This window comes from Dromiciops gliroides, chromosome 2 (genome assembly GCF_019393635.1).
Source record: "Dromiciops gliroides isolate mDroGli1 chromosome 2, mDroGli1.pri, whole genome shotgun sequence".
Taxonomy (NCBI): Eukaryota; Metazoa; Chordata; class Mammalia; order Microbiotheria; family Microbiotheriidae; genus Dromiciops; species Dromiciops gliroides.
The window spans coordinates 512,781,586-512,808,506 of NC_057862.1; the positions used below are offsets into that span (position 1 = coordinate 512,781,586).

Below are 26,921 nucleotides of genomic sequence, written 5' to 3' on the forward strand. Positions count from 1 at the left end.
AAAATTTGCTTATGACATGCCAAATTTCTGGATTGTACTTCTCCCTATTTCTACCTTTGAAAACTTTTAAGAACCTGATCAAATGCCACCTCTTCCAAAAATCCTTCCTTTGTCTTCCTAGTTGCAAATAATTTTAGTCTTGGTCTATTCTATTATTTAAGCTCCTGGTTGGCAGGCCTGCTAGGCCTAACAAACCTGACCCCATTGACATGACCACTGCAAAATTGACTACAAGTTTCACCTTTCTACCATAACCCTCCCACCAAAGAAGGGACTCTACCAATACAAGACTCTGGCTCCTCTTTTTTATTGAAGGGAATAGGGGTTAGGATCCATTCAGTAGGGGTGAATTGTCTTATCATTTTATCTACTAGTATATACTACAGGCTCTCACTTCTTGCCATCTCACTTGCCTATGCACGCTAAGGACCCTTTTTGGACTTTGACATGAGATCAACATCTTCATTCACATGAGCACTAGTTTCTTCCACCCTCTATGCAGTTATATGAGTGGTCTCTTCATTCAGAATATGAGTACCCTGAGAGAACAGACTCCCTTGATTTTTCTTATTGTATCTCTAACATTTAGTACAGTGCTTGGCACAGAGTGAGTACTTAAACAGTATGTTCTTTTGTATGTATTCATTCTAGTTTCACATACTTTGAGAATAATATTAGATATTGGTAGACTATAAATTCTATGATGACAGGAACCAAGTCTTGATTACTTTTGTAAGCCCTATTCTCCACTCAACTAGCACAGTTGTTTGTATAATAAGTACTTAATATGTAGTTGCTGAATGAATATTGGTGAGTGAAAATATAGACCTTCAAAAATATAGATTGTATGTTCATAGGACAATGAGGAAGTTAGTATGTCTGGAAGGGAAGGTGTATGTTGGGGAAGAGTAAGTAATAAGATTGTGTAGCTAAACTGAGATCAGATAGGAAACTAAGTAGTTTATACTGATATTTTAGATTTTAGGTTTAGATTTGAGATTATTAGAAAAGGGGAGCTATTGAGGAAGCTAGGTGGTGCAGTAGATAGAACTCAGTAGAACTTGAGTTCCATCTGGCTTTAGGCACTTATTAACTGTATGACCCTGGGAATTCACTTAACCCCTATTGCCTCAAGAAAAGGAGAAAAAGAAAGGGAGAGAGGTAGGGAGGGAGTGAGGGAGGGAGGAAGGAAGGAAGGAAAAAGAATTAGGGAACTGTTAAAGTCAAGGAAGGAGAAATGGTATAAGGAAATATGTGTCTGAATCACTAGCCACTGGCAGAAATAGGCAAAAAGGTGTTTTTCTGAGTTTTAATTCTCTATCACTATCAGTCTTTTGGAAATTTCTGAGTGAAATCCTGTATTTATCTCAAACTCAGCACGTTCAAAAGAGAATGCAGTCCTCCAATTAGCCTGTTATTCCTTGTGAGGATTTTACTAGTCTTTCAGTGACCAAGGTTCATAACTGCCTGCTTCTTAAAATTATCATGTATACTGTTACCTATTTACATAACGTATCCCTCATAAGATTGTAAGTTTCTTTAAGGCATGGGACATTTTAAATTTCATCTCCATATCCTCAGTGCTTAGCAAAGAGCCTTGTATATAGTAGATGGTTTGTAGTTATTATTTGGATTGGCTTTGGATATGTAAGAGTCTAGAGTTAAATCTACAAACTTGGAAGCTATTTTAATAATTCAGACATGAATTCATGGATGATTGGACTAGGTTTGTAGCAATGGAAATGCATAGGAAAGAGCTAATAGGAGAGATATTTCAAAAGAAAAAAAATGACTGGACCAGCATTTTTTCTTATGGTTTTCTTTAAGACTGAAAACAATATAGTTTATACTGTCATAGGATTTAAAGTTAGAAAGTACCCTAGAGTTCATTAACTCTAACCCCTTCATTTTATACATGAGGAAACTGAGACCCAGAGAAGGGAAGTGGTAATAGCACATTGGTAATAGCTGAAGTAGGATTCAAACTCACATGTTTTGACCCTAAATGCATTGTTCTTTTCATTATATAATTTATAAATAAAATAGTTTTATTAATATGAATCATCTAACTTACTTCCTTTACTTTCTTTACTAGACTTATCCTCTAGAAAGTCTGTGAATATAGTGTGTTGATGGATGAGTTTGTCATATTTTACTCAGCAGTTTTGCATAACCAAATATTACTAAAGCTTACTGAAGCAGTAACACCAACATCTCTAGGTGGTCAAAAGATGAAATGTAGAACAAGAGATGTAGCTGACCAGAAAGAATGTGCCTGGAAGAATCTTGGTAAATTAAACCATGGAGAAACCTATATGGGAGAACATTTCAGAAACATTATTGGAGTGCCTTTATATGAAGCAAGATGGTACATATAATATACCACAAAACCAGGCATTGAACAGGCTGATGCTACTTACTCACCACTGACAGAGCAGTGATCATTCCATTATAATTTTTTAAAAATAAATATCCTTCACACTTGGATAAGTGGAAAAATGAGAAGATCTACTCACTGAAGAAGAAGAACTTTATAATGCCTGTGATACTGACAGTAGGATTAAGGCTCTCCACCCCCTAGATGCAGAATTAGAAGGATGTTGTGCAGAAGCAATTATCAGTTAGTGATGCTCCAATAAAGGATTCAGGAGAGAGGTATCAACAGGTAGAATAGTGGGACCCAGAACAAACAAATAAGTACCAGTTATTAAGCCAGGAACTGAAAGTCTTCAAGCAAGCAGAGCATTAAGAAATATGTTTCTGGGGGCAGCTAGGTGGCGGAGCGGATAGAGCACAGACCCTGGAGTAAGGAGGACCTGAGTTCAAATCCCGCCTCAGACACTTGACACTTACTAGCTGTGTGACCCTGGCAAGTCACTTAATCCCGATTGCCTCCAAAACAAAACAAAACAAAACAAAACAAAACAAAACAAAACAAGAAATATGCTTCTGAACAGTGTAAAAACACACAATAGCTTGTAAAAAAAAAAGGAATACAAACTCACAAAGCCATTGAAACGAACATGAATATTCCACACCCAAAGCACTTTCCTTCATATCTACTCTGATTTTGTAGATTTTACCAAGATACTTATGGTCAAGCCTATGAATAGCAAGTGTTGAATAATTCTCTGAAATACAGATAACCTATGTGTGTCTGACAGATATCTATCTCTTTTTATCTCCATTTGTGAGACAAGCAGCCTAGAGCAGGGATGAAGGAAGAATGATGATTGGGGGAGGGGGGCAGGAGAGAAGTGGCTGTAGATGGATAATGAGTTATTTTATATAAGCTTAATGATGCAAAACACTAATTTTATTTAATTGCATATCTAGATGATAGAATTACAGAGTGTTTTGTAAAAGTTTTAATTCAATTGTGGTCATCTCAAATCAGTGACATCAATTTTGATTAGAATCTTCTCTTCCGTCTTGAATCTTTTGATTATGATTATGAAAGCAGTATTTTCAAACTCATGACATTATTTGATCAAATATTTCAATAATGTGATAAGCATTGGTTCAATAACAAAGCTAAACTTAATGGACCTTAAGGCTCAAGCCTAACACCTTTTTTTTTTTTTTTTTGTAGGGCAATGAGGGTTAAGTGATTTGCCCAGGGTCACAGAGCTAGTAAGTGTCAAGTGTCTGAGACCGGATTTGAACTCAGGTCCTCCTGAATCTAGGGCTGGTGCTTTTTCCACTGTGCCATCTAGCTGCCCCGCCCCTAAACACCCTTATTTTGCAGTTGAAACCAAGGAAAATTAAGTCTTGGTTCAAATTTGGGCACTTTATCGCTAAATCCAATGGGCTTAACCTTGCACCATGTTGTTTCTTATTGCATTATCTGTAGGCATTTTTTTTTGGTCACAAGTTACTATAAAGTATCATAGAGTGAATCATTATTTCAAAAGAAAAATACTAATTTGAAATTGTATACTTGTATAAGAATTCAAAATGGGATGTCATGAAATGAAAGATATGTTAAATAGATTCAATAATCACTTAAATAGTAAAATGATAATTTGGGACATATAAAAAGTATCTCTCTACTGTGCAAAGTATTACATAGGTGGTCCAATGCACAATATATTTTACAGAATATCAAAAATATTCGAATACTTTAAAATTTGACCTAGTATAAATATGCTTGCTTTAATAAATATAATAATATAATAATAATGTAATATGTAATTTCACATTAGGGAGAATAAAAGATGAAAAGTTTCTATTCTTTGTCTATCCCTAACACATGATAATGGAAGGGGGAATGTAAAAACATGTCTTTGGGCTTAGTTTTCTCTCTGTTTCCTCCCATTCTCTTTCCTCACTTATCTTTATTGGAAAGGAGGAGTTTGGAAACTGAGAAATGTAGGTACCCTATATCTTAGAGTCCTTATACATTGTAATGAGAATAAAATTAAGAGAGGACATTAATTAAGTATAATCTAGCCTTAGAGGATGAACTAGGAGGGATAGGTAATACTTATCTCAAACTACAGTGAGTCTCCAATAGAGACCAAAACCTTGCATACCACCAATACCCATTCCATCCCCTAAAAATGCTAGAATAAGGAATTCAAAATATGGACTGAAGCTTGATAAATTATCTGGGAGTGACTTTATTCTATCTAGAGGAGGTACAAAGCCTGAAAAGAATGTATAAATTACTCCAGGAGATTTATGGAAGATTTCCATTTGTTTGCCCCCTACCTCTATGGAGGTTTAAAAAAAAATTCTCTAGTGGGTGCTTTGAAATAGCTATGGAAAGATTTAAAGATTTGGACTAAAAGAGCCATGACAGAGTCCACTGTTCCCATGATGAATATACAGTACTTCTGCTAAGAATGTTAGCTGCAACCTGAAGCTGGACTCAAACAAAGCTCCATAACTATATCCCCAGTGTAGCAATGGCTAGAAGCAAGTTTCCACTCACCCCATGTAGCAGCATCCTAAAGGGTCCATGCATCTGTTACAGAAGCATCCAACAGAGTCCAATGATGGGGAAGGGGAAAGCTGGGTGGAAGTCGTGTAATGACATTATCCGTGACAGAGACTGCCCCATATGTGTGAGCCCTGGCCCCATGGACTCTTCATATGTGTCTTTCTACTTATCACACATATTGCCTATGTACAATTTGCCACACATTTTCTCACTATGTGGTTACTCTTGTATTTCCCAGGTGTAGGATAGAAATGTTATTACCTCTTTTCTTAACTAGTGAATTAATTAATTGATTACCTAGCTAATTAAATGTCTTTTCTTTGAACTAATTGGATAAAGGTAAGTACATTGTTGGGGGCACATGAATCATAGTTTTGATTAGATGGGCAAACACAAATTACCATGACACTTGAGGTAATATATTGTTGTTTGTCCTTTGTCCTCAAAAAGGACCATGACATGTGGATGATGTCATGTCTTACAGTGAACTGGATTTAAGTGAGGCAGGACTGTGCAAGGTCACTAAACTCATTATCTCTTCCCTGGTTCCAGTGGCAAGATATATATCAGGACAACTGGAGATGATCCTGGATGTTTAATGCAATTGGGGTTAAGTGACTTGTCCAGCGCCACAGAACTAGTAGGTATCTGAGATGAGATTTGAATTCAGGTCTTCCAAATTCAGGGTCAGTGCCATATCTACTGCACTATCTAGCTGCCCAGGTAATATGTAAACATTTAATGAAAAAATAATTTTATTTGCCTTATAATTTAGAAAATCTTTTTTGGGGATAAAAATATTTCACATACTATTAAAAATAAATTTGAGATTATACCTTTTATTTCTATCAATATATTTCCCTTTAGCAAGGAAAATAATTTAAAGCAATCTAATTTATATTAAATTTGTTACAAGTACTATAGTATGCATTTCTTACATTTTTAGTGATGTAATTATTATTTTTGTTCACTCATTTTCAGTGGTGTCCAACTCTTTTTGACCTCATTTGGGGTTTTCTTGGCAAAGATACTGAAGCAGTTTGCCATTTCCTTCTCTAGCTCATTTTACTGATAAGGAAACTCAGGTAAAACAGGATTAAGTGACTTGCCTCGAGTCAAGCAGCTAGTAAATGTTTGAGACCTGATTTGAATTCAGGAAGATGAGGGGCTTCCTGTCTTCAGGCCCAGCAATCTATCCACTGCACCAACTGGCTGCCATTCTTTGAATGATGAAGGTAATGTTAATGATCACCCAACAGACAATGTGGAGGCATGCTTATTTATTTATTTTTTTCCTTTTGCATAGAAAAGTATTTATAAAAGTAAAGTTCTCTACACATTTCTCTCCTTACCTTGCTACTGAGTTTATTCAAAACTACATGTGTAGCTTCTTTGTATAAGGTCAAAATCAGACACATAGAAGAATATAAGCCGTTAAAAATCTTTCTCATCTTTCACTGACTTATGGCCTACTTGACACTGTTGGAAGCATTCAGAGCACTTCACACACCACTGGAAAGTCATAAAAGGTCATTAGTACAGACATTCAAAAGGGAACTTCAAAACATCTCTCAAAGAAATGCTAAGGCTAATATAATACAGTGTCCTAGCTGGACATAGGCTGTTGCCTTCATGTCCTAGGACACCAACTGAAGTCACAAATGACTAATGTCAGCAAAAAATGAGGTAGGAATACTAATTAGACAGTGGTAAAAGAATGGATCAGCAAAAGGCAAGAAAGTGCTCAAAGGTACTGATTAATTAAAATATTAAAACCCGAGCTTAACAGAATTTAATATATTCTATATAACATTTACAAAGTATGTTACTATAAAAATCAGGGGGTTTCTTTTTTAATAACAGAACAGAGCCACATGGACCACTACTGTTTTGAATTATTTAAGTCCAATTAATGGAGAGAGGAGGGATATATATGGATTTTTTCAAGATTAAGAGAATAGGATTGCTTTAGTTATGGGCCCTTCCATGACTACCTATGTCCCAGGGTATAAAGGTAAGGGGATGACTTAAAACAAATTCCTGGCTAATATGGTCACTAATTTTAAAGTACTATATAAATGTCATTCTATCACCATCGTTATCATCATCTCTAGGAGAAAAGTAAGCAGGATTAGGAGGATAGGTACAACTATGTCCCAATGAATAGTGTGAATAATGAATTCCCTGAAGTGGTCATATTTATTTGAATTCACAATATTCAAAATTATAATTATGTAAAATATGGTAACTGATTCTAGTCCAATGGAATCACACTATGCAGGGTAAATTCAAATAATGTGATCACTTCAGGGAATTTATTATTTGTACTAATCAGGACTTGTAATTAAAAAAACATAGGATTAGTAGGTAATTAGGTAGCACAGTTGAAAGAATGCAAGACTTTGAATTAGGAAGATCTTATTTCAAATCCTACCTCAGACATTTACTCACTATGTGACTGTGGGCAAGTCACTTAATCTCTTTCAGCCTTAGTTTTCTCAGCTACAAAATATATCAAATGATATAAAATAGGTACAGCACTTTAGAAACCTTAACACACTGTAGAAATGGCAGGTAGAAGTGGTAGTGGTATTGTATGGGCAAAATAAGTAGCTATCAATATTGTGTGATTTAAGAAATAATGGTCTGTTTCCCAGTCAAAAATATTTCTCTTACCTAGCTAGTTCAGGGCCTTACTTTTCAGTATTAGAGAGTCATTTCTTTTCAATTCTTCAGGATTATTTCCTTACCTCTAAAATAAAAGAGTTGGACTATGAGATCCTCAATTCTAGGAGCCTACAAAAGTTAGTGTCACTCCTTAAGTGCTTTCCTAAAAGGTACAACTTTCTAGTAATGTAACACATTGATATGTTTGTTTTTTACCTTACAAGTCTGCTGGAACTTCAGAATAATCAGTTAGATGTTTACATCTACCAGAACTTGGTAAAAGTGCTCTAAAATGGTTGACATTACTCTTTTAGAAATGGCACTGGAACACAGGACTTGTAGCTTTGGCCAACTACATAGAAAAGGATTCTATACTCCAAAAATTCATTGACTGTACAATTAATACATAATTGGTTCTGTAGCTCCACACTTAAGCATTCTTCATCTTTTACACAATATGAACACAGACTTATGAAAGTCTTCATTCACATTTTCTTCCTTACTTCCACTTGCTCTCTCGTTTTAATTTTTTTTATTAAGCAAGGTTTTTTTTTGGTAAGTGGCATTCTTTGTTGTTATTCTATTCTGTTTTTAAATTATTTATTCTATTCTGAACTTATAGAAATACAACAAACATTTTCATAACATCATAGAATAGAAAAAGATTATTGTACATGAAACTACAAATTTATTATGTTACATATTATTCCTTTTAAATAAAATAGTTATGTAACTTTCTTTTTTCTTTTTTCCTTCCCTCTCTCCATTAGATATAAATTTGTGTGTGTGTGTGCACGTGTGCGTGTGTGTGTGTGTGTGTGTGTGTAAAACCATTTTACACATATTTTATTCATCAGTTCTTTGGATGCAGGTAGCCTTTTCCTTCATATGTCTTTTATAGTTAATTTGGATATTTGTAGTAGTCAAAATAACTTAGTCATTGAAAGTTGTTCTTAACAATATTGTTTTTATGGTATACAGTGTCATCTTGCTTCAATTAATTTGCTATTCATTATTTCATATGTCTCTATATTTTTCTAAGATTATCATGCTCCTCATTTCATATAGCATAGTAGTATTCCATCACAATTATATATCACATTCAATTCTGATTCTACATGTAACTCAACAATTATTGAAATCGTCTCTTCCCTTGTAACTCTCTGTGTTTTTCTTTTACTTCATTTTTAAAATATTTACTCCAGGCTCTACCACAGACATACTCAGGGGGCCAATTTCACTAATAAGTGGGAATTGATCACCAGCCTAAAAGTAAAAAAAAAAAAGAGAGAGAGAGAGCGATACAAATAGTCTGGGAATAATTAAATATTGTGGACTGTCAGACAAATACTGAATTTTCTCTACATGGGTATCTATCTTTCCTTATGATTCTCAATCTTAATAGTATAGTTCCCCAGGAAGAGAATCATAGAAGGTATGATAGAGGGTGTCCTTTTGCTATCTTTGTAGGTGCATAAAGTTATTGAATATCCAGGGACAAAGGAGGAAGAAGGAAGTAGCTAGTAGGATAGAGCTAAAGACTAACTTAATTTATCTTTTAATTTCACTTCTGAAATTGCTCATTAATTAATCTAATAGAAACGCTGATTTTCTTATAGTGTACATTATGATAATACTTAGTGGATCACTATTTTCCTTGACTTCCCTATTTGTTGAGGTTCAAGAGAGCCCTAATACAATGAACTTGTGGAAGAAATTACTTTAAATTCACATTCTCCAATGACTCTATATCCATCTATATCCATATCTATGAAAGGTGCTATTTTTGTAGGACTTTTTCTTCCTCAAAGAAATAGAATTGAAGAACCACTATTTGCTGTTCTATAGGTTTTAATTAATGGTTTGCCTCATTTCTTTGGCTAGTTAGTATTTGTTAGTTATAAGTCATTTAATTTTGATTATCTTTCAGATATTTTCATTAAAAATAAATAAATTTATGTGTCCAGTGTGCAAAGTACTATACTAGATACTCAAAGATAAAATTACAATTAAACCATGGTCCCTTCTATAAAGGCTCCTATGACATAGTAGTGGAAATGAGTTGCTTGTGGCAAGCATTACAACACAAAATTAAATATAAAGTAAAAGTCTGTTGTAGTAGGGAGAATGGTATATTTTAATCCACACAAAATCTGAAGTTGAACCCTGACTCTGACACTTTTTATCTATGTGAGTATAGGTAAGTCACTTCAACTCTTTGTGTGTCCATATCATTATCTGAAAATGTGAATAAAAATTTTATAGTACCTACCTCATCACTGTTTTTTATGAAGAAAATATGAGATGTTTTCTAAAGAATTTTGAAAACACTAAAGCGTTATGTAAATGGAAGATTTCACACATTTACCAAGAGTGGTGTAAAGTGTTCAATATATTCAAGGAAAGGGACATTATTTTTATCTGGGGGATATAATTGGAAGGGGTTTATTTTGATGGTAGAATCATTTGAGTTGGGCCTTGAAGGATGGGTTAGATATTAAGAAACTGAAATCAGGGAGGATCTACAAATCGATCTGTCTGTCTGTCCATCTATCTATCCATCTATCTATATTTATAATTTATTTTATCATTTCATTCTAATACAGCTTGAACAGGGACTGTTATAGATGTCACTGTGGAGTCAATGGGTAGGTTTAAGGGCCCAATAATATCTAAGGGGGATTATTTTACTAACTTGATTTTGATATACGTAAAACTGAAAATGGAACATTCAGCATATAAATGGGAAACACAATTTCAATTTAGAGACTGGTAGGGAAGGAGGGAGGGATGGAGGAACAGAGAGAGAAAGAGAGAAAGATGGAGAGACACACAGAGAGAGACAGAGAGGCAGAGAGAGAGACACAGAGAGAGACAGAGAGGCAGAGAGGGAGACAGACAGACAGAGAGAAAGAGAGACAGAGATGACACAAACAGAGATGATGAATAGAGCTTTTTTAGGATTGAATAGTAACTATTTTGTTTACAAGACAATTTAACACTTAAGACTGTAAGGATAGTGCATTCATCAATTCATTAATTCATTCATGTAATATTGTATGACTCCCTGTCAGATTATGAGAGCAGGAGTTAAGTGTTATCAAATTTTTTCCCAACTATTCCCTACTATTTCACACAAGGGTTTGTACACAGTGGGTAGTTCTTAAATGTTCATGTAATAAATAACAACTACATCTTATATTTCTGTCACTCATTCTATGATTCAGGCTCTATTTTTCCCACAGTGTCTAACCCAGTATAGAGTACATAATAGGTGCTCAAAAATACATGAGTTTTACTTGGCTATTGATGGAGGAAAGGGATAAAATGACAAGATGTTGTGGATGAAAAATGACACTTTTGTAACAATTTGGCATATAGGGAAAATTGGAAGTAAGTGGTTAAAATAGAAGTATTTGATGTCATACCAGGAGAAATAGATAAGGCAATGAATTCTCAAAAGAATGACAGTTTGATGTGATGACAGTGTCATGGTGAAGAGTTGATGACAAGCTTAGTCCTCATCATTTTTAGCTTGAAATAGTAATGATAAATATACAATGATATTTCTAGAATAATGACAATGAGAGATAAAAGACTGAGGAAAATGGACATACTGTTAGAAAAGCATGTGATGGAGATGGGAGAGTGACAGACGTGGGGAGAAAATATGTTAAAGGTCTAAAGTTTTGCGGGTTTTGTGGTTTTTTTTATGAGAAAGGTCACATAAACTCAGCAAAATATGTGTGAATTTAGAAGTCCTTGGATGAGAGGTGAATATAGTGGGAAGGTGACAAGGGCTATCTGTCTATGAATATTGAAGCAAAGAGAAAGACTGAGTAGTAATGATGGGTAAGAAAAATAGTAAATGTGTAGTGAAGGATATTAGTATGGGATCTAAACTTCCTTCAAAGGTGTTCAATTACATGGAGGTCTGAATGAATGAAGGCCTTGAAAGGATTCACTCATGGCTGCTGGGCTGGAAAAGCAGAGGTTATTGAACTGAGAGTAACATTTAACAATACTCTGTTGGATCATTATATTTCTCATTTCCATGTCTCCTTTTAATCTGTGAAAATTATCTCTATGTTTACAGTGTATAGAAACATGCAAGCTATATTGTATATATGTACATATATATACATATATATTTGCAGGACACCAATTGTCATGTTAAAATATTAGATGACATATTTAATTTTATTTTAGTATTTAATAACATGCAGTTACTTTTTATTTAAACATATATGGAGGTTTATTTTACACAGAAATCATCTTATTTTGTCAGATCATTTAATAAGAAAGTAAAAAATAAAGCTATAAGAAATATGACAAATCTAGGATATAGCTTTGTAAAATTAATTTTCTATATTTTCCTTTGTGTTTTCAAAATTAGGAAAGCTTAAACAAACAAGTTATACACATATTTATCATCATTTTGCCTGCAGTTATTTTGTAGAATTACTATTCCACAGTACTGTGTTTTGGGATATATCTAACTGTAGAGAAGTTCTGGATAGTGCACATTAATTCCATTATAAAGTAAAATCCCTCCTAGAACCTGGCATAAATTGAAACATGACATGCCACTTGAATACACAGTAGTACTTCAAAGTAAAAGAAAAACCATAAAAAAGAAAAATAAAAGAAATGTAGTGAAATATAAGGCAATATAAATCAGCACTTGAGAATAGAATGATACCCAAAGTAGATCCTATGATAACTAACTTCAGTCAGCATTAGTACAATATTCCAAATCAGGGGAAAGTATGACTGTGGGTGTTTTCTTTCTATCCATAAAAAACAAGCCAACCATTAAAATGATATACACTAGTACTACAGATCCTTGAGCCTCATTCAAAGTCTTTGGCAGCCATTTCTGTTTGGCAGGCTTCATTACAGAACTGTTCCTCTTTCTAATGCTTAATATGTAATATACCTTTTAGATCATCAGGAAGCACTTAATTGGGAAGCCCACTTATTTGGACTGTCTCCCAAGGAATCAAATTAAGCCTAATTATACTTAATGGCAATGACTGCTGCTTAATTTGGATGGCAATTCTGCTTAATTGAGATGCCTTCAGGTGTCTAAGTAGTGTTCAACTAAGGGTATGTCAGTATATCGACCTGTACTATTTTATCTATTCCACTAACAATCTGATCAAAATAACTGACCTCTCTTTCACTGAGGCAGAAGTTTCTTCAGTTACATTATCTGAATGGCTCCTGTATCTTTAAAAATCTGAATTTTTATATATACTGATATGAGTTACAAACTAAGAAAATATGCACAAGGAACAGAGAGGGTTTTTGAATGTCCAAAATGGAGAGAAAGAAACCATTACAAAACACATACATCTGACAAATTCTTTGCTTATTAGCAAAAGTGTCATTTCGTAATAGGTAGAAGATTAAATGAAGATATAGTAAAGATATGGCCCAAGTGATAACTATCTTTAGATGTCTGTTATGGTGACATGATAGGGAAAGGTCAAACTTGCCTAGTGATTCCACAATACTGCCTTAGACAATTTTCTTGACTTTTATATATTTGTTTTATTGGAATATAGGAATCCTATGATTAGATGTCCAACATAAGTTAGCACTTCAGTGATCTCTGGTCTCATTATTGATAGTGCCTCCCCTTCCCTTCCTTGCTGTATTATCCTATATACTTCTCAATCATATTTCCATGAAAAAAATTAACCCAAAGGAATATCAGATCATCCTACTGATGAACTCATAGAACAAATGCAATATATTCTCAGAAAGATTTATCCTTATGTATTGAAGACAACATCGAATCAATGGTAAGCAGACCTGGGCTTCAGTTTCAGTGCTGCCACTAATTGACTTTGAATTACTCATTTAACCATTGACTGATATAGTGGGGTTGTACTAGAGAATCTATGTTACATTAAAATTCTAGGTTTTAATGATATACTGGAAGAATTTTGAAGCAATATGGTTGAGAAAGCATGAGAAAGTCATATACACATGTATAACCACTGCTCTTCAGGGAATAATATACCTTGAATGAAAATATCCACTCTTTAACCATGGTTCTAAATTAAATCAGAAAAAAAGGTTTTGAAGATATTGATAGAATTTTCAGAATAAAAAAACAAGTTGACTTCTCATGTTTCCTTGTTGAACATCAAGTCTGTGGATGCAGGGCACATTCAGAATTTTAAAATCCATTTAAGTATATTTCCAACTGGAAAGATTATTTCTCCTATAGATAAGGGCAATTGAGCCCATCTAGCTCATATTGATCAAAAAGTTATCCTACAATTACAATTTCCGCTTTGATTCAGTAGTCCACACATGATAGGTGCTTAAAACATATCTGTAGAATGGAGGAATAAATATATACAAACCTAACTGAAAAAAAAAACACAACCCAATATTTAACTGTTTTAGAAATTTAGGAGGAGAAAATAGTTTTTCTCCATCCCTATAAATATTACTTAACACGTTTCACTTGTCACTGACATAGATTGAATCCTCTAAACATGTACTATATAGATCCTGTATCTGGATTTCAGTGACAATATGTCTCCAATCTGAAGGAAGTGACATTGTATGGTCCTATTTCTTTGAATACTTCAATTAAAAAAATCTATTTCTACTCTCTACCCTATAAATTAGTGGAAATATAAAGCTATCCACTCTTAACAATCAAGCTATAGAGGATAGAGAGACTCATATATAAATTGGCTGTCTAACTCTGGGCAGGTCACTTAATCTCAACGTTCTGCTTAAAAACAAATAGGACTACCAAATCATCCATATATTGACTTAGAAAACTACATGTTTACCTATTTCTTCTTAAAATTATTTTATTTAGATAGTTAAATATTTGCTAATTATATTTTAATCCAGTTTGGGTCTCACTCAGGAGATGATGTCTCTCCTCTAGACAACTCTCCAAGACTAAGTTGCAGAGAAGGTGCTTACCTGAATTGGTAGAGGGTATTCCCGATATCAATGACATCATGGATCTAGTTCCTGTTTCTAACCATCTAATGATATGAGTTCACTAAGTTATCTAAAAGTTAACTAAGTTAACTCTTGAGCTGTTATTATTTGGAAATATCTGAAGGTAAACAGGGAATAGGCAGAGAAGAGTTTGCTTTACTAGTTTCTCCTCTCCATGCAACTTGCCCACATTCAGTTTATCCACCCCTTGTTCTTCCAAGATCATTCCCCCTAGAGAGTCAAGTAAATTGTTATAGTTAGTTATTGGATGTAGAATAAAAATGGACATAGCATTTTATTTAATCATATAATTGGGAAAGTTAGGTGGTGCTGTGGATAGAGCACTAGTCCTGAAGTTGAAAGGACCTGAGTTCAAATCTCACCTCAGAGACTTACTAGCTGTGTGACCCTGGGCAAATCACTTAACCATGATTGCCTTAAACATGGGACTATCTCCAGTTGTCCCGCTATATGTCTTGCCACTGGACACAGATGGCCCTAGAGGAGAGAGTGAAGTTGCTGATCTTGCACAGCCCTCCCTCACTTAAATGCAAATCATTGCAAATCATGACATCAACCTGATTTCATGGTCTTCTTTGATAACTAAAGACAGACAACAACAACAATGGAAGAATATGCAAAAGACTCCCAGAGAGGGATAATAACACTTGAAAGTGTGGAGCCCAAGAACACATCTGACTCCAAGCATAGTAGGGTGACAGTGTTTTGGTTTTTTTTGTTGTTGTTGTTTTCACAGCCTTTATCCTTATTGTTGGGTATGGGAAAAGGGTTAAAGGCTTTTTGTTTTGTTTTGTTTTTAAATCATAGGGTTGGAATCTAGGAAACAACTACTTTTCTTGGGAAGATGGGAAAAATCGGTTGTAACATAAAGAGAAGAGAGCAACAAGTGTCTAGTATTCACACTCATGTCCCTAGGGATTTTATCAACCTTTTCATCTGTTATTGGACCTCAACTGCTAGTTGAAATAGCTGCTGCTACAATCAACAGGGACTATTTCAAACCTGTTTCTTTGCAGCATATTTCATTAAAATACAGAACATACGGGATTACTTTTTAAATAAATAACAGTAGATTTTTCTTCAGTAACAAAGGAGAAAATCCAATTATAAAATGCCTCTCTATTGCATGAATTTGATTATGATACAAGTCAAACCACATGCCTATTGTTGTATTTATTCTCCATAAAATGGAAATTCTAGATGCACTGATCATTTTTGTCCCCTGATAGTAGTGGTATAACAGACATCTGCTGGTTTAATAAAAATAGAATAAGCTTTCTTATTTTATAATTGTATACGGAAATGAGCCTCAAAACTGACATTTGCTACCTGCATGTGTCCTTGGACAAGTCACCACTTTCTGATCTGTAAAATGAAGGGATTTGACAAAATGACCCATAAGGACCCTTCCAATTCTAAGTCTGATACCCTGGGGATCACGGAGGCAGAAGCATAGAAAGAGGGAGACCATCCAAAGGAGAGCCACCATGATGATGAATGATCCTTCGTTCATGTCATAAGAGAGTTGGTTGAAAGAACAAGGGATATTTAGAGAGAAGAGAAAAACAAAGTTTGGGGACAAAATATAGTAGCAGTATTATTGTAACTGAAAGACTGTCATGTTTATGAGGGATTAAGCTTATCCTGTTTGGCTCCAGTGGACAGAATTACTCTAGAAGCTAAGTTAGAAGTTGAAAAAAAATAAATTCAGATTTCATTTACAAAATATATTAAAAGTTAAAGGCATTTCAAAATGACATGACCTATTTTGGGTGAAAGTAAGTTTCCCCCAACCTAAAGTCTTCTAACAAAGGCTAAATGATTTTTTGTTCAATTAAGCCAAAAGGAATTTATTGATTACCTATTATGTGCCAGGCATCAAGCTAGGTGATTAGGATATAAATTAAAAAATTAAATGTTTTCATTCAAGATACTTCTATTATAGAAGGAAGTATATTCCAGGCATAGAAGAGAGACCATGCAAAGGGACGAAAACATGAACTGGACTGATATGAAGGGGAGCAGCAAGTAAGCTTGGTTATATGAAATGCAGTGTGTGTGTGAGTTGGTAATGTGTAATATGTTGTTAGATTGAGAGCTGTTAATGAATTACATAAAATGTCAAGGGATTGTTTTAGAGGCAAGGGGGAATCACAGATATAACTAGAACAGAAAAAATGGCATGGTCAGTACATGCTTTGGGAATATCATTTCCATAGCAGCTTGGAGGACTGGTTGGAGAAAGAAAATACTTGAAGAAGAAAGATTCATGAGGAGGATATTGTAATATACCAGGAAGCACATGATAAAGGCCTTCACTAGGATATTTGTTGTCTGAGTACAGAAAGGGGATGAATACAAAAGATGTTAAGAAGGTAGAACTGATAAAACTAGGCAAAAAATGTATAGTGAGAGTAAATGAGAGTAAAGAATCAGGGATGCTTCAAATCAATTAATCATTCAGTAACCATTAAGGTTGTACTATGTTTCAGGCACTGTGCTACATATTTGGGATACAAATACAAAGAATAAAAGGATCTCTACTCAAAATGAATTTATGTTCCAATAGAGGACATAACAAAATACTTAAAAGATATAGCATAAATATGAGGATAATAAATACAGATTTATAGAAAATAGCTAAATATAAGGTAAGTAAATACTAGGCAAAAAGGAATAATGGAAAAGTTATGGATAGAAATAGAAAGTTAGAAGAAGGTCAGGGGCAGAGAGGAGAATATAATTAGTTCAATTTTAGACATGCTGAGTTTGAAATGCCAAAGCACATGGAGATCTAGATACCCAACAGACAACTGGAGATGTCAGACTAGAGTTCAGCAAAAAGATGAAAGGTGAAAACGCATCATATTATATAACACTTTGTATGCATTTTCTCATTAGCTCTTTCAGCAATTGTGAGAAAACTGATATTCTGACAGACTAAATGATTTGCCCAGAGTTTGAAGTAGAATTTGAATCCAAGTCTTTCTGATTATAAGACCAGAGCTCTATCCCCTGTATTGTTCTACTGTTATAGAGAACATTCTTCTTTGACTACGGCTTGGAATCAATTCCCTCTGAAGTCCCTTCTAACTCTGAAATTCTATATTCTATGGGTGAAGCATTCAAGATCCTTCACAGAAATTTGCCTCATCTCAAGTTCAAACAGCAATACCTCCTATATGAAGACAAAAACATCCGAAGTTATCAAACTCTCTACTATCTTGAACCAAAGGGGAAAAGGCTGACCCACTACAAACACTTTGAATAACTCTAACCATTAGATGATATTGAATTTCAGAAAACTAATATACCGGTTCATATTCTTGCCTGACTGATGATTGCAGTATTTGTGTTTACTTTTCTAGAAATCTGGGTCCAAGAGGGACTTCTGGATATTGTCTTCATACTTAACTTCATATTAGAAGTATCAGGAAATAATGGTTAAAACTGAATTTGATCAATCTGGTTCACTATTTCTTATTCATTGGGAGAGACAGAGTAGTACAGCACAGGGTAATGGATTTGAAGTTAGGTAAGATTCGGGTGTCAAACTTACTCTGCTATTCGTTAGAGATACAGTCATGGACAAGCCAATTAAATCTACTAAATGACTTCTACGATCACTTCCAGCTCTAAATATATGAACCTATGATCTCTGAGCCACATTTTCCTTATCTGTAAAATGTGAATGATGATACCAGTACTGGATATTGATGAGCTAGATAGAATCCTGCATCATCATGAAGATCAAAGGAGAAAATCATAGTTCATAGCTTGAGAACTGGAGAGGCCATCAGGTCCAGCTCTAGTATTTAATAGATCAAGAAATGGAGACTCAGAAAGCTTAAAGGATGTTCTTAGAGTAACACAGCTAGTAAGTATCTGAGATGGGACTTGAACTCAGATCTTCCTGACCTGAAGTTCAGCACACATTCTCCTGTGGCATGCTACCATATTAAGCCTTTTGTAAACCTTTTGTTGTTATTGTTGATAAGTCATTTCAGTTGTGTCTAACTATTCATGACCCCTTTTAGGAGTTTCTTGGCAAAGATACTGGTGTGGTTTACCATTTCCTTCTCCAACTCTTTAAAAAATGGGGAAACTGAGGCAAGCAGAGTTAAGTACTTGCCCAGGGTCACACAGCTAGCAAATGTCTGAAGCCAGGTTTGAACTCAGTAAGATGTCTTTTTGAATTCAGGTTGGGCATGCTATCCATTGCACCACCCATCTGCCTTGGATATAGTAGGCATTTAATAAATGCTTATTCCCTTCCTATTATGTTAATATATCTATCTATCTGTCCATCCACCCAACCTTCTTTCCTTCTTTCTTTGATTCTTACTTTCTTTCTCTCTTTCTTCCTTTCTCTTTCTTTCCTTTCTTTCTTTCTTTTTCTTTCTTTTTATCTCTATCATTATTACCTATCAATCCATCCATCCATCCTCCATCCTGCCATCCATCCATTCATCCATCTTATCTATATCTGAAACCCAAAATGCATTGCATCTGTTATGTACAACATTATCATGTAGTCTTTATCAGCACTAGGGCAGTAAAGATGAAAGGCAATAGGAAGGAGGACTGGACTTGGAGACAGAATTTTGACTCTGCTACTTCAAACCTGTTTGACCTTGGGCAAGCCATTTAATCTCTGCATGCTTCGGTTGCCTGAACTGTAAAAATAGGTCATTGGGCTCACTGATCTTTAAATTGCTTTAAGCTCTGAATATTATGATTCTGCAATCATATGATCCTATGAAAAAAAAGACATTTTGTATGCAAGGAGCTTACCATCTAAAAGGCTTGATGAAAAATTATGCAAATAAACATGATAGAAAGTCAAATGTGATAAGGGCAAAGGAGATCGAGAAAAAAATTCTACTGGATTAAGAAAATTTTAAGAGGGACAGTTCGCTATTAACAGGGGATCCAGGGAAGAAAAATTTTAGTAAATTCTAAGAATAGAAGGAGATGTCAGTTTTACACGGAGAAGTATTCATTCTAATTAGACCAGGCAGAAACACAAACTTGTCTATATTACTCATCTCAGGGCAATTAGAGCACTGAACATTATACTATAATTTTTAAAAAATCCAATCAATGCAAAAATGTAGCAGTTTTTTTTTTCTTTCACAGGTAGGGGTCTTTATTCCACTTAGACTAAATCAAAGAAATTCATTTTAGAGCAAATGAAACCAGATAATGAACATGCCTTGCTGGGCTCCTGACTTAATTTGTACTATCATAATTGCAAAATTATGTATGTAAAAGTATAAAAATCAACCTTATTATCTATAGTCATTTTAAGTAGTGAGGATTTGAACTCTGCAATAAAAGTGAAAATAATCTTTCATTTAATGATAGAATCTAAATAACCACTGAGAAAAGCTATTTTTCCTAGTATTTTCCACCTTTAATTCCTGTTGTGGTTGATGGGCATTAGTTTTGTTGAATAGTTTGCTATGAATATAAATTTAGGTGTAGGATATCATTGTGCGTGATCTGTTTTTATTTTGTTTTGCTTTGTCTTTCAGTTGAGTCTATAGTGTCTAGAAATTATTGATGAGATAGCTGAAATTCTTCATACAGAAAACCCTGGTACCTCCTGTGTAGCAGAGATTATTGTTTTGTTTTTTAATCATATGTATAATTTAATTGGCAAAGAGAAGTTCAAGTTAGAGAAACTCCTTTTACCAATTCACAATTGCAACGGCTAGGAAACATTTTAAAAGGTTGTCTGGGACACTAAAAGGTTAAGTGACTTGTCCCAGATATCACAGTTAGTATGTGTCAGAGGCTAAACTTGAATTCATCTCACTGATTCTTGCTCCATCTCTCTCTTCACTATGCCAAGCCATCTCTACATAACAGCAAATATAAAGCAAAAGAAATTCCACCTCTGTGTAATAAATCACAAGGTGGCAATTCCTCATTAAGATGATTCAGGGGGTATTACCAGGAGATGTGTCCACTTTGCTTTTCTCATTTTCTCTATCCCTTCCTTGGGACCAGAGTTTATTAAACTATTCAGAACTCCTCCCCAGCCTTTAGGATTTATATGCAAAGTACCTGTTTCTACAATTCTTTAGAGAGGTTCTGATTCCTAAGATTTCCCCCTATTTCTGAGCCCTGAGGCCTCCCTACTGTCTTCAAATACAAAGAAAAATGAATTTCAGCCTGTGCTTCTGTTTCTCAGTACAAAAAAAAAGACCCTTTGCATCCAAAATCTTTGAGATTTATCTGGTAGAGCCAAACCTCCTAATATAGTACTTTTACTGTATTAATTCTTGAGACTGGATCAGATCTTTCTGTGTGTATTTTTCAGTCATTAAAATCAATAAAAAATTAGTTTTTTATGTTCAAGGTTAGAACCTATTCTCTTGTCCTGATTCATTTTCCTTCTCAATAACACCCAGAAATCTAAAGTGGGGGTAGGAATTCACGAGAAATAATTTTCTCAAAAGTAGAATGGGGTTGCCTTGGAAAATAAGGAATTCCCTATAATTGGAGGGCTTCAAATAGAGGGTGTATAGAAGTTTGTTTGGTATATTGTAGAAGCCATTCCTATTGAGGTATGGATTGGACTAATAAATTGTTTTCAGTTTCTTACCGTTGCAGTATTCTGTTCTGTTGTGACAACCATTAGGCTCCAGTTGGGGAGGAAAGGGAGTGATGGGGAAGAGAAGCACTGGAAGGTAGTCATATTGTTTTGAGAAGGTAAGCATTCAGCTAGTGAGCTATATCATCCTACCAACCTTGCTCTGGGTATTCTTCTAGAAGCAAGTTCCAAGTTCTTTAATACATACAGCTTGACCACTGATGTTCATTTCCTCAATACATGGAAAATCTTTGTTATTCGTGTCCTTCTCTATGCTCTCACACATAGAGAAACTGACCATCATAACTGGCTTTGCAATTTAATGTATTATAGAACAAAGTGCTAGTTATAGATGACAAAAAGAAAATAATGTCTATATAATAAATGAACAGAATAGAAGTAGAGGATCAACCTACTTAAACCATGTTATTTATTATGTTTAGTAAAGGTGTTTTTCTTGTTGTTTTTTTTTTTACAGAAAAATGAAAGCCAATGATTTAAAAGACAATGATAAACATCCAATCTCTATTGTGCAAGGGGTAGATTAGTATATTTCTAAAAGGACAGATCTCTGCATGCTGGCTGGAATGTTCAAGCAAGACTTTAGCCAAATACAGTGTTGTTTATCATTGTTCAATCTTTTTTTGTTGTTTTGCTTTGCAGTAGTGTCTGACTGTGACCTCATTTTGGGGTTTGCATGGCAAAGATACTGGAGTGGTTTGCCACTTCTTTCTCTAACTCATTTTTACAGATGAGGAAACTGAGGAAAACTGGGTTGTGACTTGCCCAGGGTCACACAGCTAGTAAGTACCTGAAGCCAGATTTGACCTCAGGAAGATAAGTCTTCCTGACTCCATCCCCAGTATGTTGCCTCTTAGTTACCTTAGTCCAGTACAATAGAGTAGACCAAGCCAGAATGGACAGAAGCAAGAAACTTAAAAGCATAGTTAGTACCTGTGAAAGGAAGACATTAATTTGTAGTTTCACAGGAGTTAGGGTGGAGTACTCTAGAAACTATCAGCATTATGTATGTCATAAGAGCATTTATCTAATTATAACTACCTATGGGTGATCAAGAGTATGTAAATGATAGCCAGTTCTATTTCAAGCAACATATTTTAAAAATATGTGATGTTTTTATAGTATGTTTGTTTAAATCCTTGATAGAATAAGGATAGTCATTATTTAAATAGTGTAAAAAAAAGAAAGATGTACCTTTTCAGGATCTGTTGTAGTGATAACCCACACACAGTGTGCATTATCTTCATATTGAACTGGATAGTTAGGTGACGTAATGATTCCACTTGGTCCACGGAGATTGGAACCACATGTTCTAGCTAGAAATACAAAAAGAAAAGCATATTATTTTCTCATAATATTTTTGGATTACAGTTTTTAATTTAAGAAAAACATTGACTAATAATAAATAAGATAATCACAAAGCTCATTGGTTAAATCTAGACTCCTGGTACATTCTACATTGATTATTTATTATCTAACAAATTAATTTTAATGTTTAAAAACAGCTATCTTATGATGCAGGAGATAGAGCACTAGACCTGGAGTCAGGAACACCTGAGTTCAAATGTATCCCTGAACTTACTAGCTTATTGACCCTAGGCAAGTCACTAAATCCTGTTGGCCTCAGTTTTCTCATTTGTAAAATGAACTGGAGAAGGAAATGGTAAACAGCTCCAGTATCTTTGCTAAAAAACAAAACAAAACAAAAACAAATGGGGTCAGGAAGAGTTAGGCATGACTGAAAACAACTGAACAATAAAAATAGCAATCTTTATAAGAACCTCATTTTATTGAAGGCAGAAATTAAGACTCAGAGAGACAAAATAATGTTCCTACAGCCACAAATCTGGGAAGTCTCAAAGTCACAAGACTTCCTCAAGGCAAGGGAGGAGACAAAATTTGCCTCTAGTCCTTCTAACTGCTATTTCACTGCTCTTTATACTACATTCATCCTTTCTCTCTGCCCTGGCCTGTTGCATGCAATTGTTGTAGGGTAAAAAGAGAAAAAAAATGACTTTATATCAATTTTGTACAGATTTAGTGTATACTTATACGTGTAAATGATGTCTCATACACTTGTCAAGAGCAGGCACTGATTATCAGCAAACATATGTAATGGAGATAAGTTAGAGGCATTTCTAAGAATATCAGGAATGAAACAGGGATGTCCATTATCACTTCTATTATTTAATTTTATACTAGAAATGTTAGCTTTAGCAATAAGAAAAGAAAATGAATTAAAGGAATTAGAATATGCAAGGAGGAAACAAAAACATCACTCTTTGTAAATGCTATTATGGCATACTTAGAGAATCCTAGAGAATCAACTAAAAAACTACTTGAAACAATTAACAACTTTAGCAAAGTTCCAAGTTATAAAATAAAAAGAAATTCCATTTAAAGTAACTGTAGACAATATAAAATATTTGGGATTCTACCTGCCAAGAGAAATCCAGGAACTCTATGAACACAATTACAAAACACTTTTCACACAAAATCAGATCTAAACAATTGGAAAACTATCAATTACTAATGGTTATGCTGAGCTAATATAATAAAAATGACAATTCTACCTAAATTAATTTACTTATTCAGTACCATACCAATCAGACTACTGAAAAAATATTTTATAGAGCTAGAAAAATAATAACAAAATTCATCTGGAAGAAGAAAAGTTCAAGAATATCAAGGGAACTAATAAAAAAATACACAGGAAGGTGGGCTAGCTATACCCAGTCTGAAGCTATACTATAAAGTGGTAGTCATCAAAACTATTTGGTACTGGCTAAGAAATAGAGTGGAGTCTCAATGAAATAGGTTAGGCACGGGAGACACAGTAATAAATGACTTTAGGAATCTACTAAATGCAAACACTCCAGCTTCTGGGACAGGAACTCAGTATTTGATAAAAACTGCTGGGAAAACTAGAAGATAGTATGGCAGAGACTAGGCATAGACCCACATCTTACACCATATACCAAAATAAGGTCAAAATGGGTACATGATTTAGACATAAAGGGTGATACCATAGATAAATTAGGAAAGGAATTATTAACCCCTCAGATCTATGGAGAGGAGAATAATTTATGACCAAACAAGAGACAGAGATTGTTATGAAATGCTAAATGGATGACTTAAACTACATTAAATTAAAAGGTTTTGTACAAACAGAAGCAATGCATCCAGAATTAGAAGGGAAGCAGTAAGCTAGGAAACAATTTTTATAGCCAGTATTTCTGATAAAGGCATCATTTCTAAAACATATAGAGAACTAAATCAAATTTATAAGCATGTAAATCATATCCCATTTGAGAAATGGTCAAAGATTATGAGCAGTTTTCAGATGAATAAATCAAAGCTATCTATTGCCATATTAAAAATGCTCTAAATCACTACTGACTAGAGAAATGCAAATTAAGACAACTCTGAGGTACCACCTCACACCCATCAGATTGGCCACTCTGACAAAGAAGGAAAATAATAAATGTTGGAGAACCTGCAGAAAAATTGGAATTGCATTGTTCATGGAACTGTGAACTCATCCAACCATTCTCTAGGGCAATTTGGAACTATGCCCTGTAACTATTGGAATGACGCCACCTGCGGAAGACTTACTGTAGAAAAGCTCCGCCATGAGGTGAACGTCTCTGAGGGCAAGACCATGCATCGTTTATTTGGCGTCAGGAAGTGACATTTGCTGGTGGGAAGAAGAAGGGGGAGGCTGGCGCTCTGTCTCACTCTTTCATGTGCACTCTGGTGGAGAGTAGAGCTAGAAATGCTCTCTCCCTTCAATAGATAGAGGAATCTAGGCCTTTCTCTCTCACTTTACCAAATTCTTATTCTCCTTAATAAATGCATAAAAGTCTAACTCTTGCTAAAGCTTATTATTATTATTATTATTATTATTATTTTGGCGGGGCAATGGGGGTTAAGTGACTTGCTCAGGGTCACACAGTCAGTAAGTGTCAAGTGTCTGAGGCTGGATTTGAACTCAGGTACTCCTGACTCCAGGACCAGTGCTCTATCCACTGCACCACCTAGCTGCCCCCTTAAAGCTTATTATTTATTGGCGACCACTCATTATATATTTTAGACAGAATAGCTAGAATTTTAGCCTTAACAGCCCAAAGGAATATAAAACTGTGCATATCCTTTGATGCAGAAATACCACTATTAGGTCTTTTTCCCAAAGAGATCATAAAAAAGGGAAAAGGACCCACATGTACAAATATATTTATAGCTTCTCTATTTGCGGTGGCAAAGAACTGGAAATTGAGGGGGATGCCCTTTAACTGGGGAATGGCTAAACAAGTTGTGTTATATGAATGTAATGGAATACTAGTGTGCTGTAAGAAATGATAAGCAGGTGGATTTCAGGAAAACCTGGAAACACTTACATGAACTGATGCTGAGTGAAATGAGCAGAACCAGGAAAACATTGTACACAGTATGAACAACATTGTGTGATGATCAACTGTGATAGACTTAACTCTTCTCACCAATACAATGATAATTCCAAAGGACTCATGGTGGAAAATGTTCTCCACATCCAGAAAAAGGTACTGTGGAATCTGGATGTAGACTGAACCATTCTGTTCCTCCTTTTTTTGGTATTTTTTGTTTGTTTTTTTGAGACTTTTCCCTTTTTTCTGATTCTTCTCTCATAACATGACAAATGCAGAAACATGTTTAATGTGATTATACATATATAACGTATGTCAGTTTACTTGCTGTCTTGGGAGGAGGGAGGGAAGGAAGGAAGGGAGAAAAACTTGGAACTATAAATTGCATAAAAGCAAAAGTTAAAAACTATCTTTATGTGTAACTAGAAAATAATAAAAATGCTTTTATGATAAAAAACGAACAAGCACTGATTCTCTTTCCTTTTTTTATCAACATTGACTAGAGCAAGCAATATAGTATGTGCTAAATAAATACTTGATGATTAATTGATTAATTGACTAATACTCAGTGAAAGGAAAGGTTTGAGAAGAGGACTCTGAGGGTTTTGAAAAGTGAAATATCGAATTCTCTCCTACTTGGTGAAAGCCTGTTTTTATCCTGCTTTTCTGAATTCTGAGATAATAATACTAGGATTTCGGATGGCCTTAATTTGGGTAAGGTCATACAAGTTAGTGAGCTAAAGACAACTACAGCAGACTCAGTTGGGGAGATGTTAATTCAGAATGAATACTTTTGTTGTTGTTTTTATGTACAAATTCATTCCAAATTCTACTCTGTATCTAGAACTTGGATGCTAAATACCACCTACAAAAATATTACTCAATTAGGTTTTAGTTATTCTTTTTTTTAAATTACTCTTTTTTTAAATATACATACTAAGCTCTTAAAAATGGCAACTATTTTAATATACTAAAACTTCAATTTTAAATATTAGACATGTTTCTTCCAAAACAGAACATTTCCTAAGTTAAAAAGAAAACATAAATAAAAAGTCATTTGAACTTTAAAAAGTGAATATATGTATTGTGAATTAAAAGGACATGATAAAAAACAGAGCACAAACAGGTATAACTCCTATACCTCATGGTTTCTGTTTAATTAGTCTATTTTTGTGTTCTCATTCTCAAACAGGATCACAAATCCCAGATGTTGATTTTTCTACCAAGATAAAAAAATCATTAGTGACATTAATTAGAAAATTTCAGCAATAAAGATAAAATT

At 34.5% G+C, this 26,921-nt stretch overlaps 1 protein-coding gene across 1 annotated transcript in view; it reads right to left on the minus strand.

Annotated features, from left to right (window-relative positions):
• The window catches only part of CSMD1 (CUB and Sushi multiple domains 1), a 2,580,735-nt gene that overhangs the window by 830,509 nt on the left and 1,723,305 nt on the right, over positions 1-26,921 (minus strand). The window contains 1 exon segment of the mRNA XM_043985743.1: positions 22,431-22,552. Within this exon segment, the coding sequence (XP_043841678.1) occupies positions 22,431-22,552 (122 nt within the window).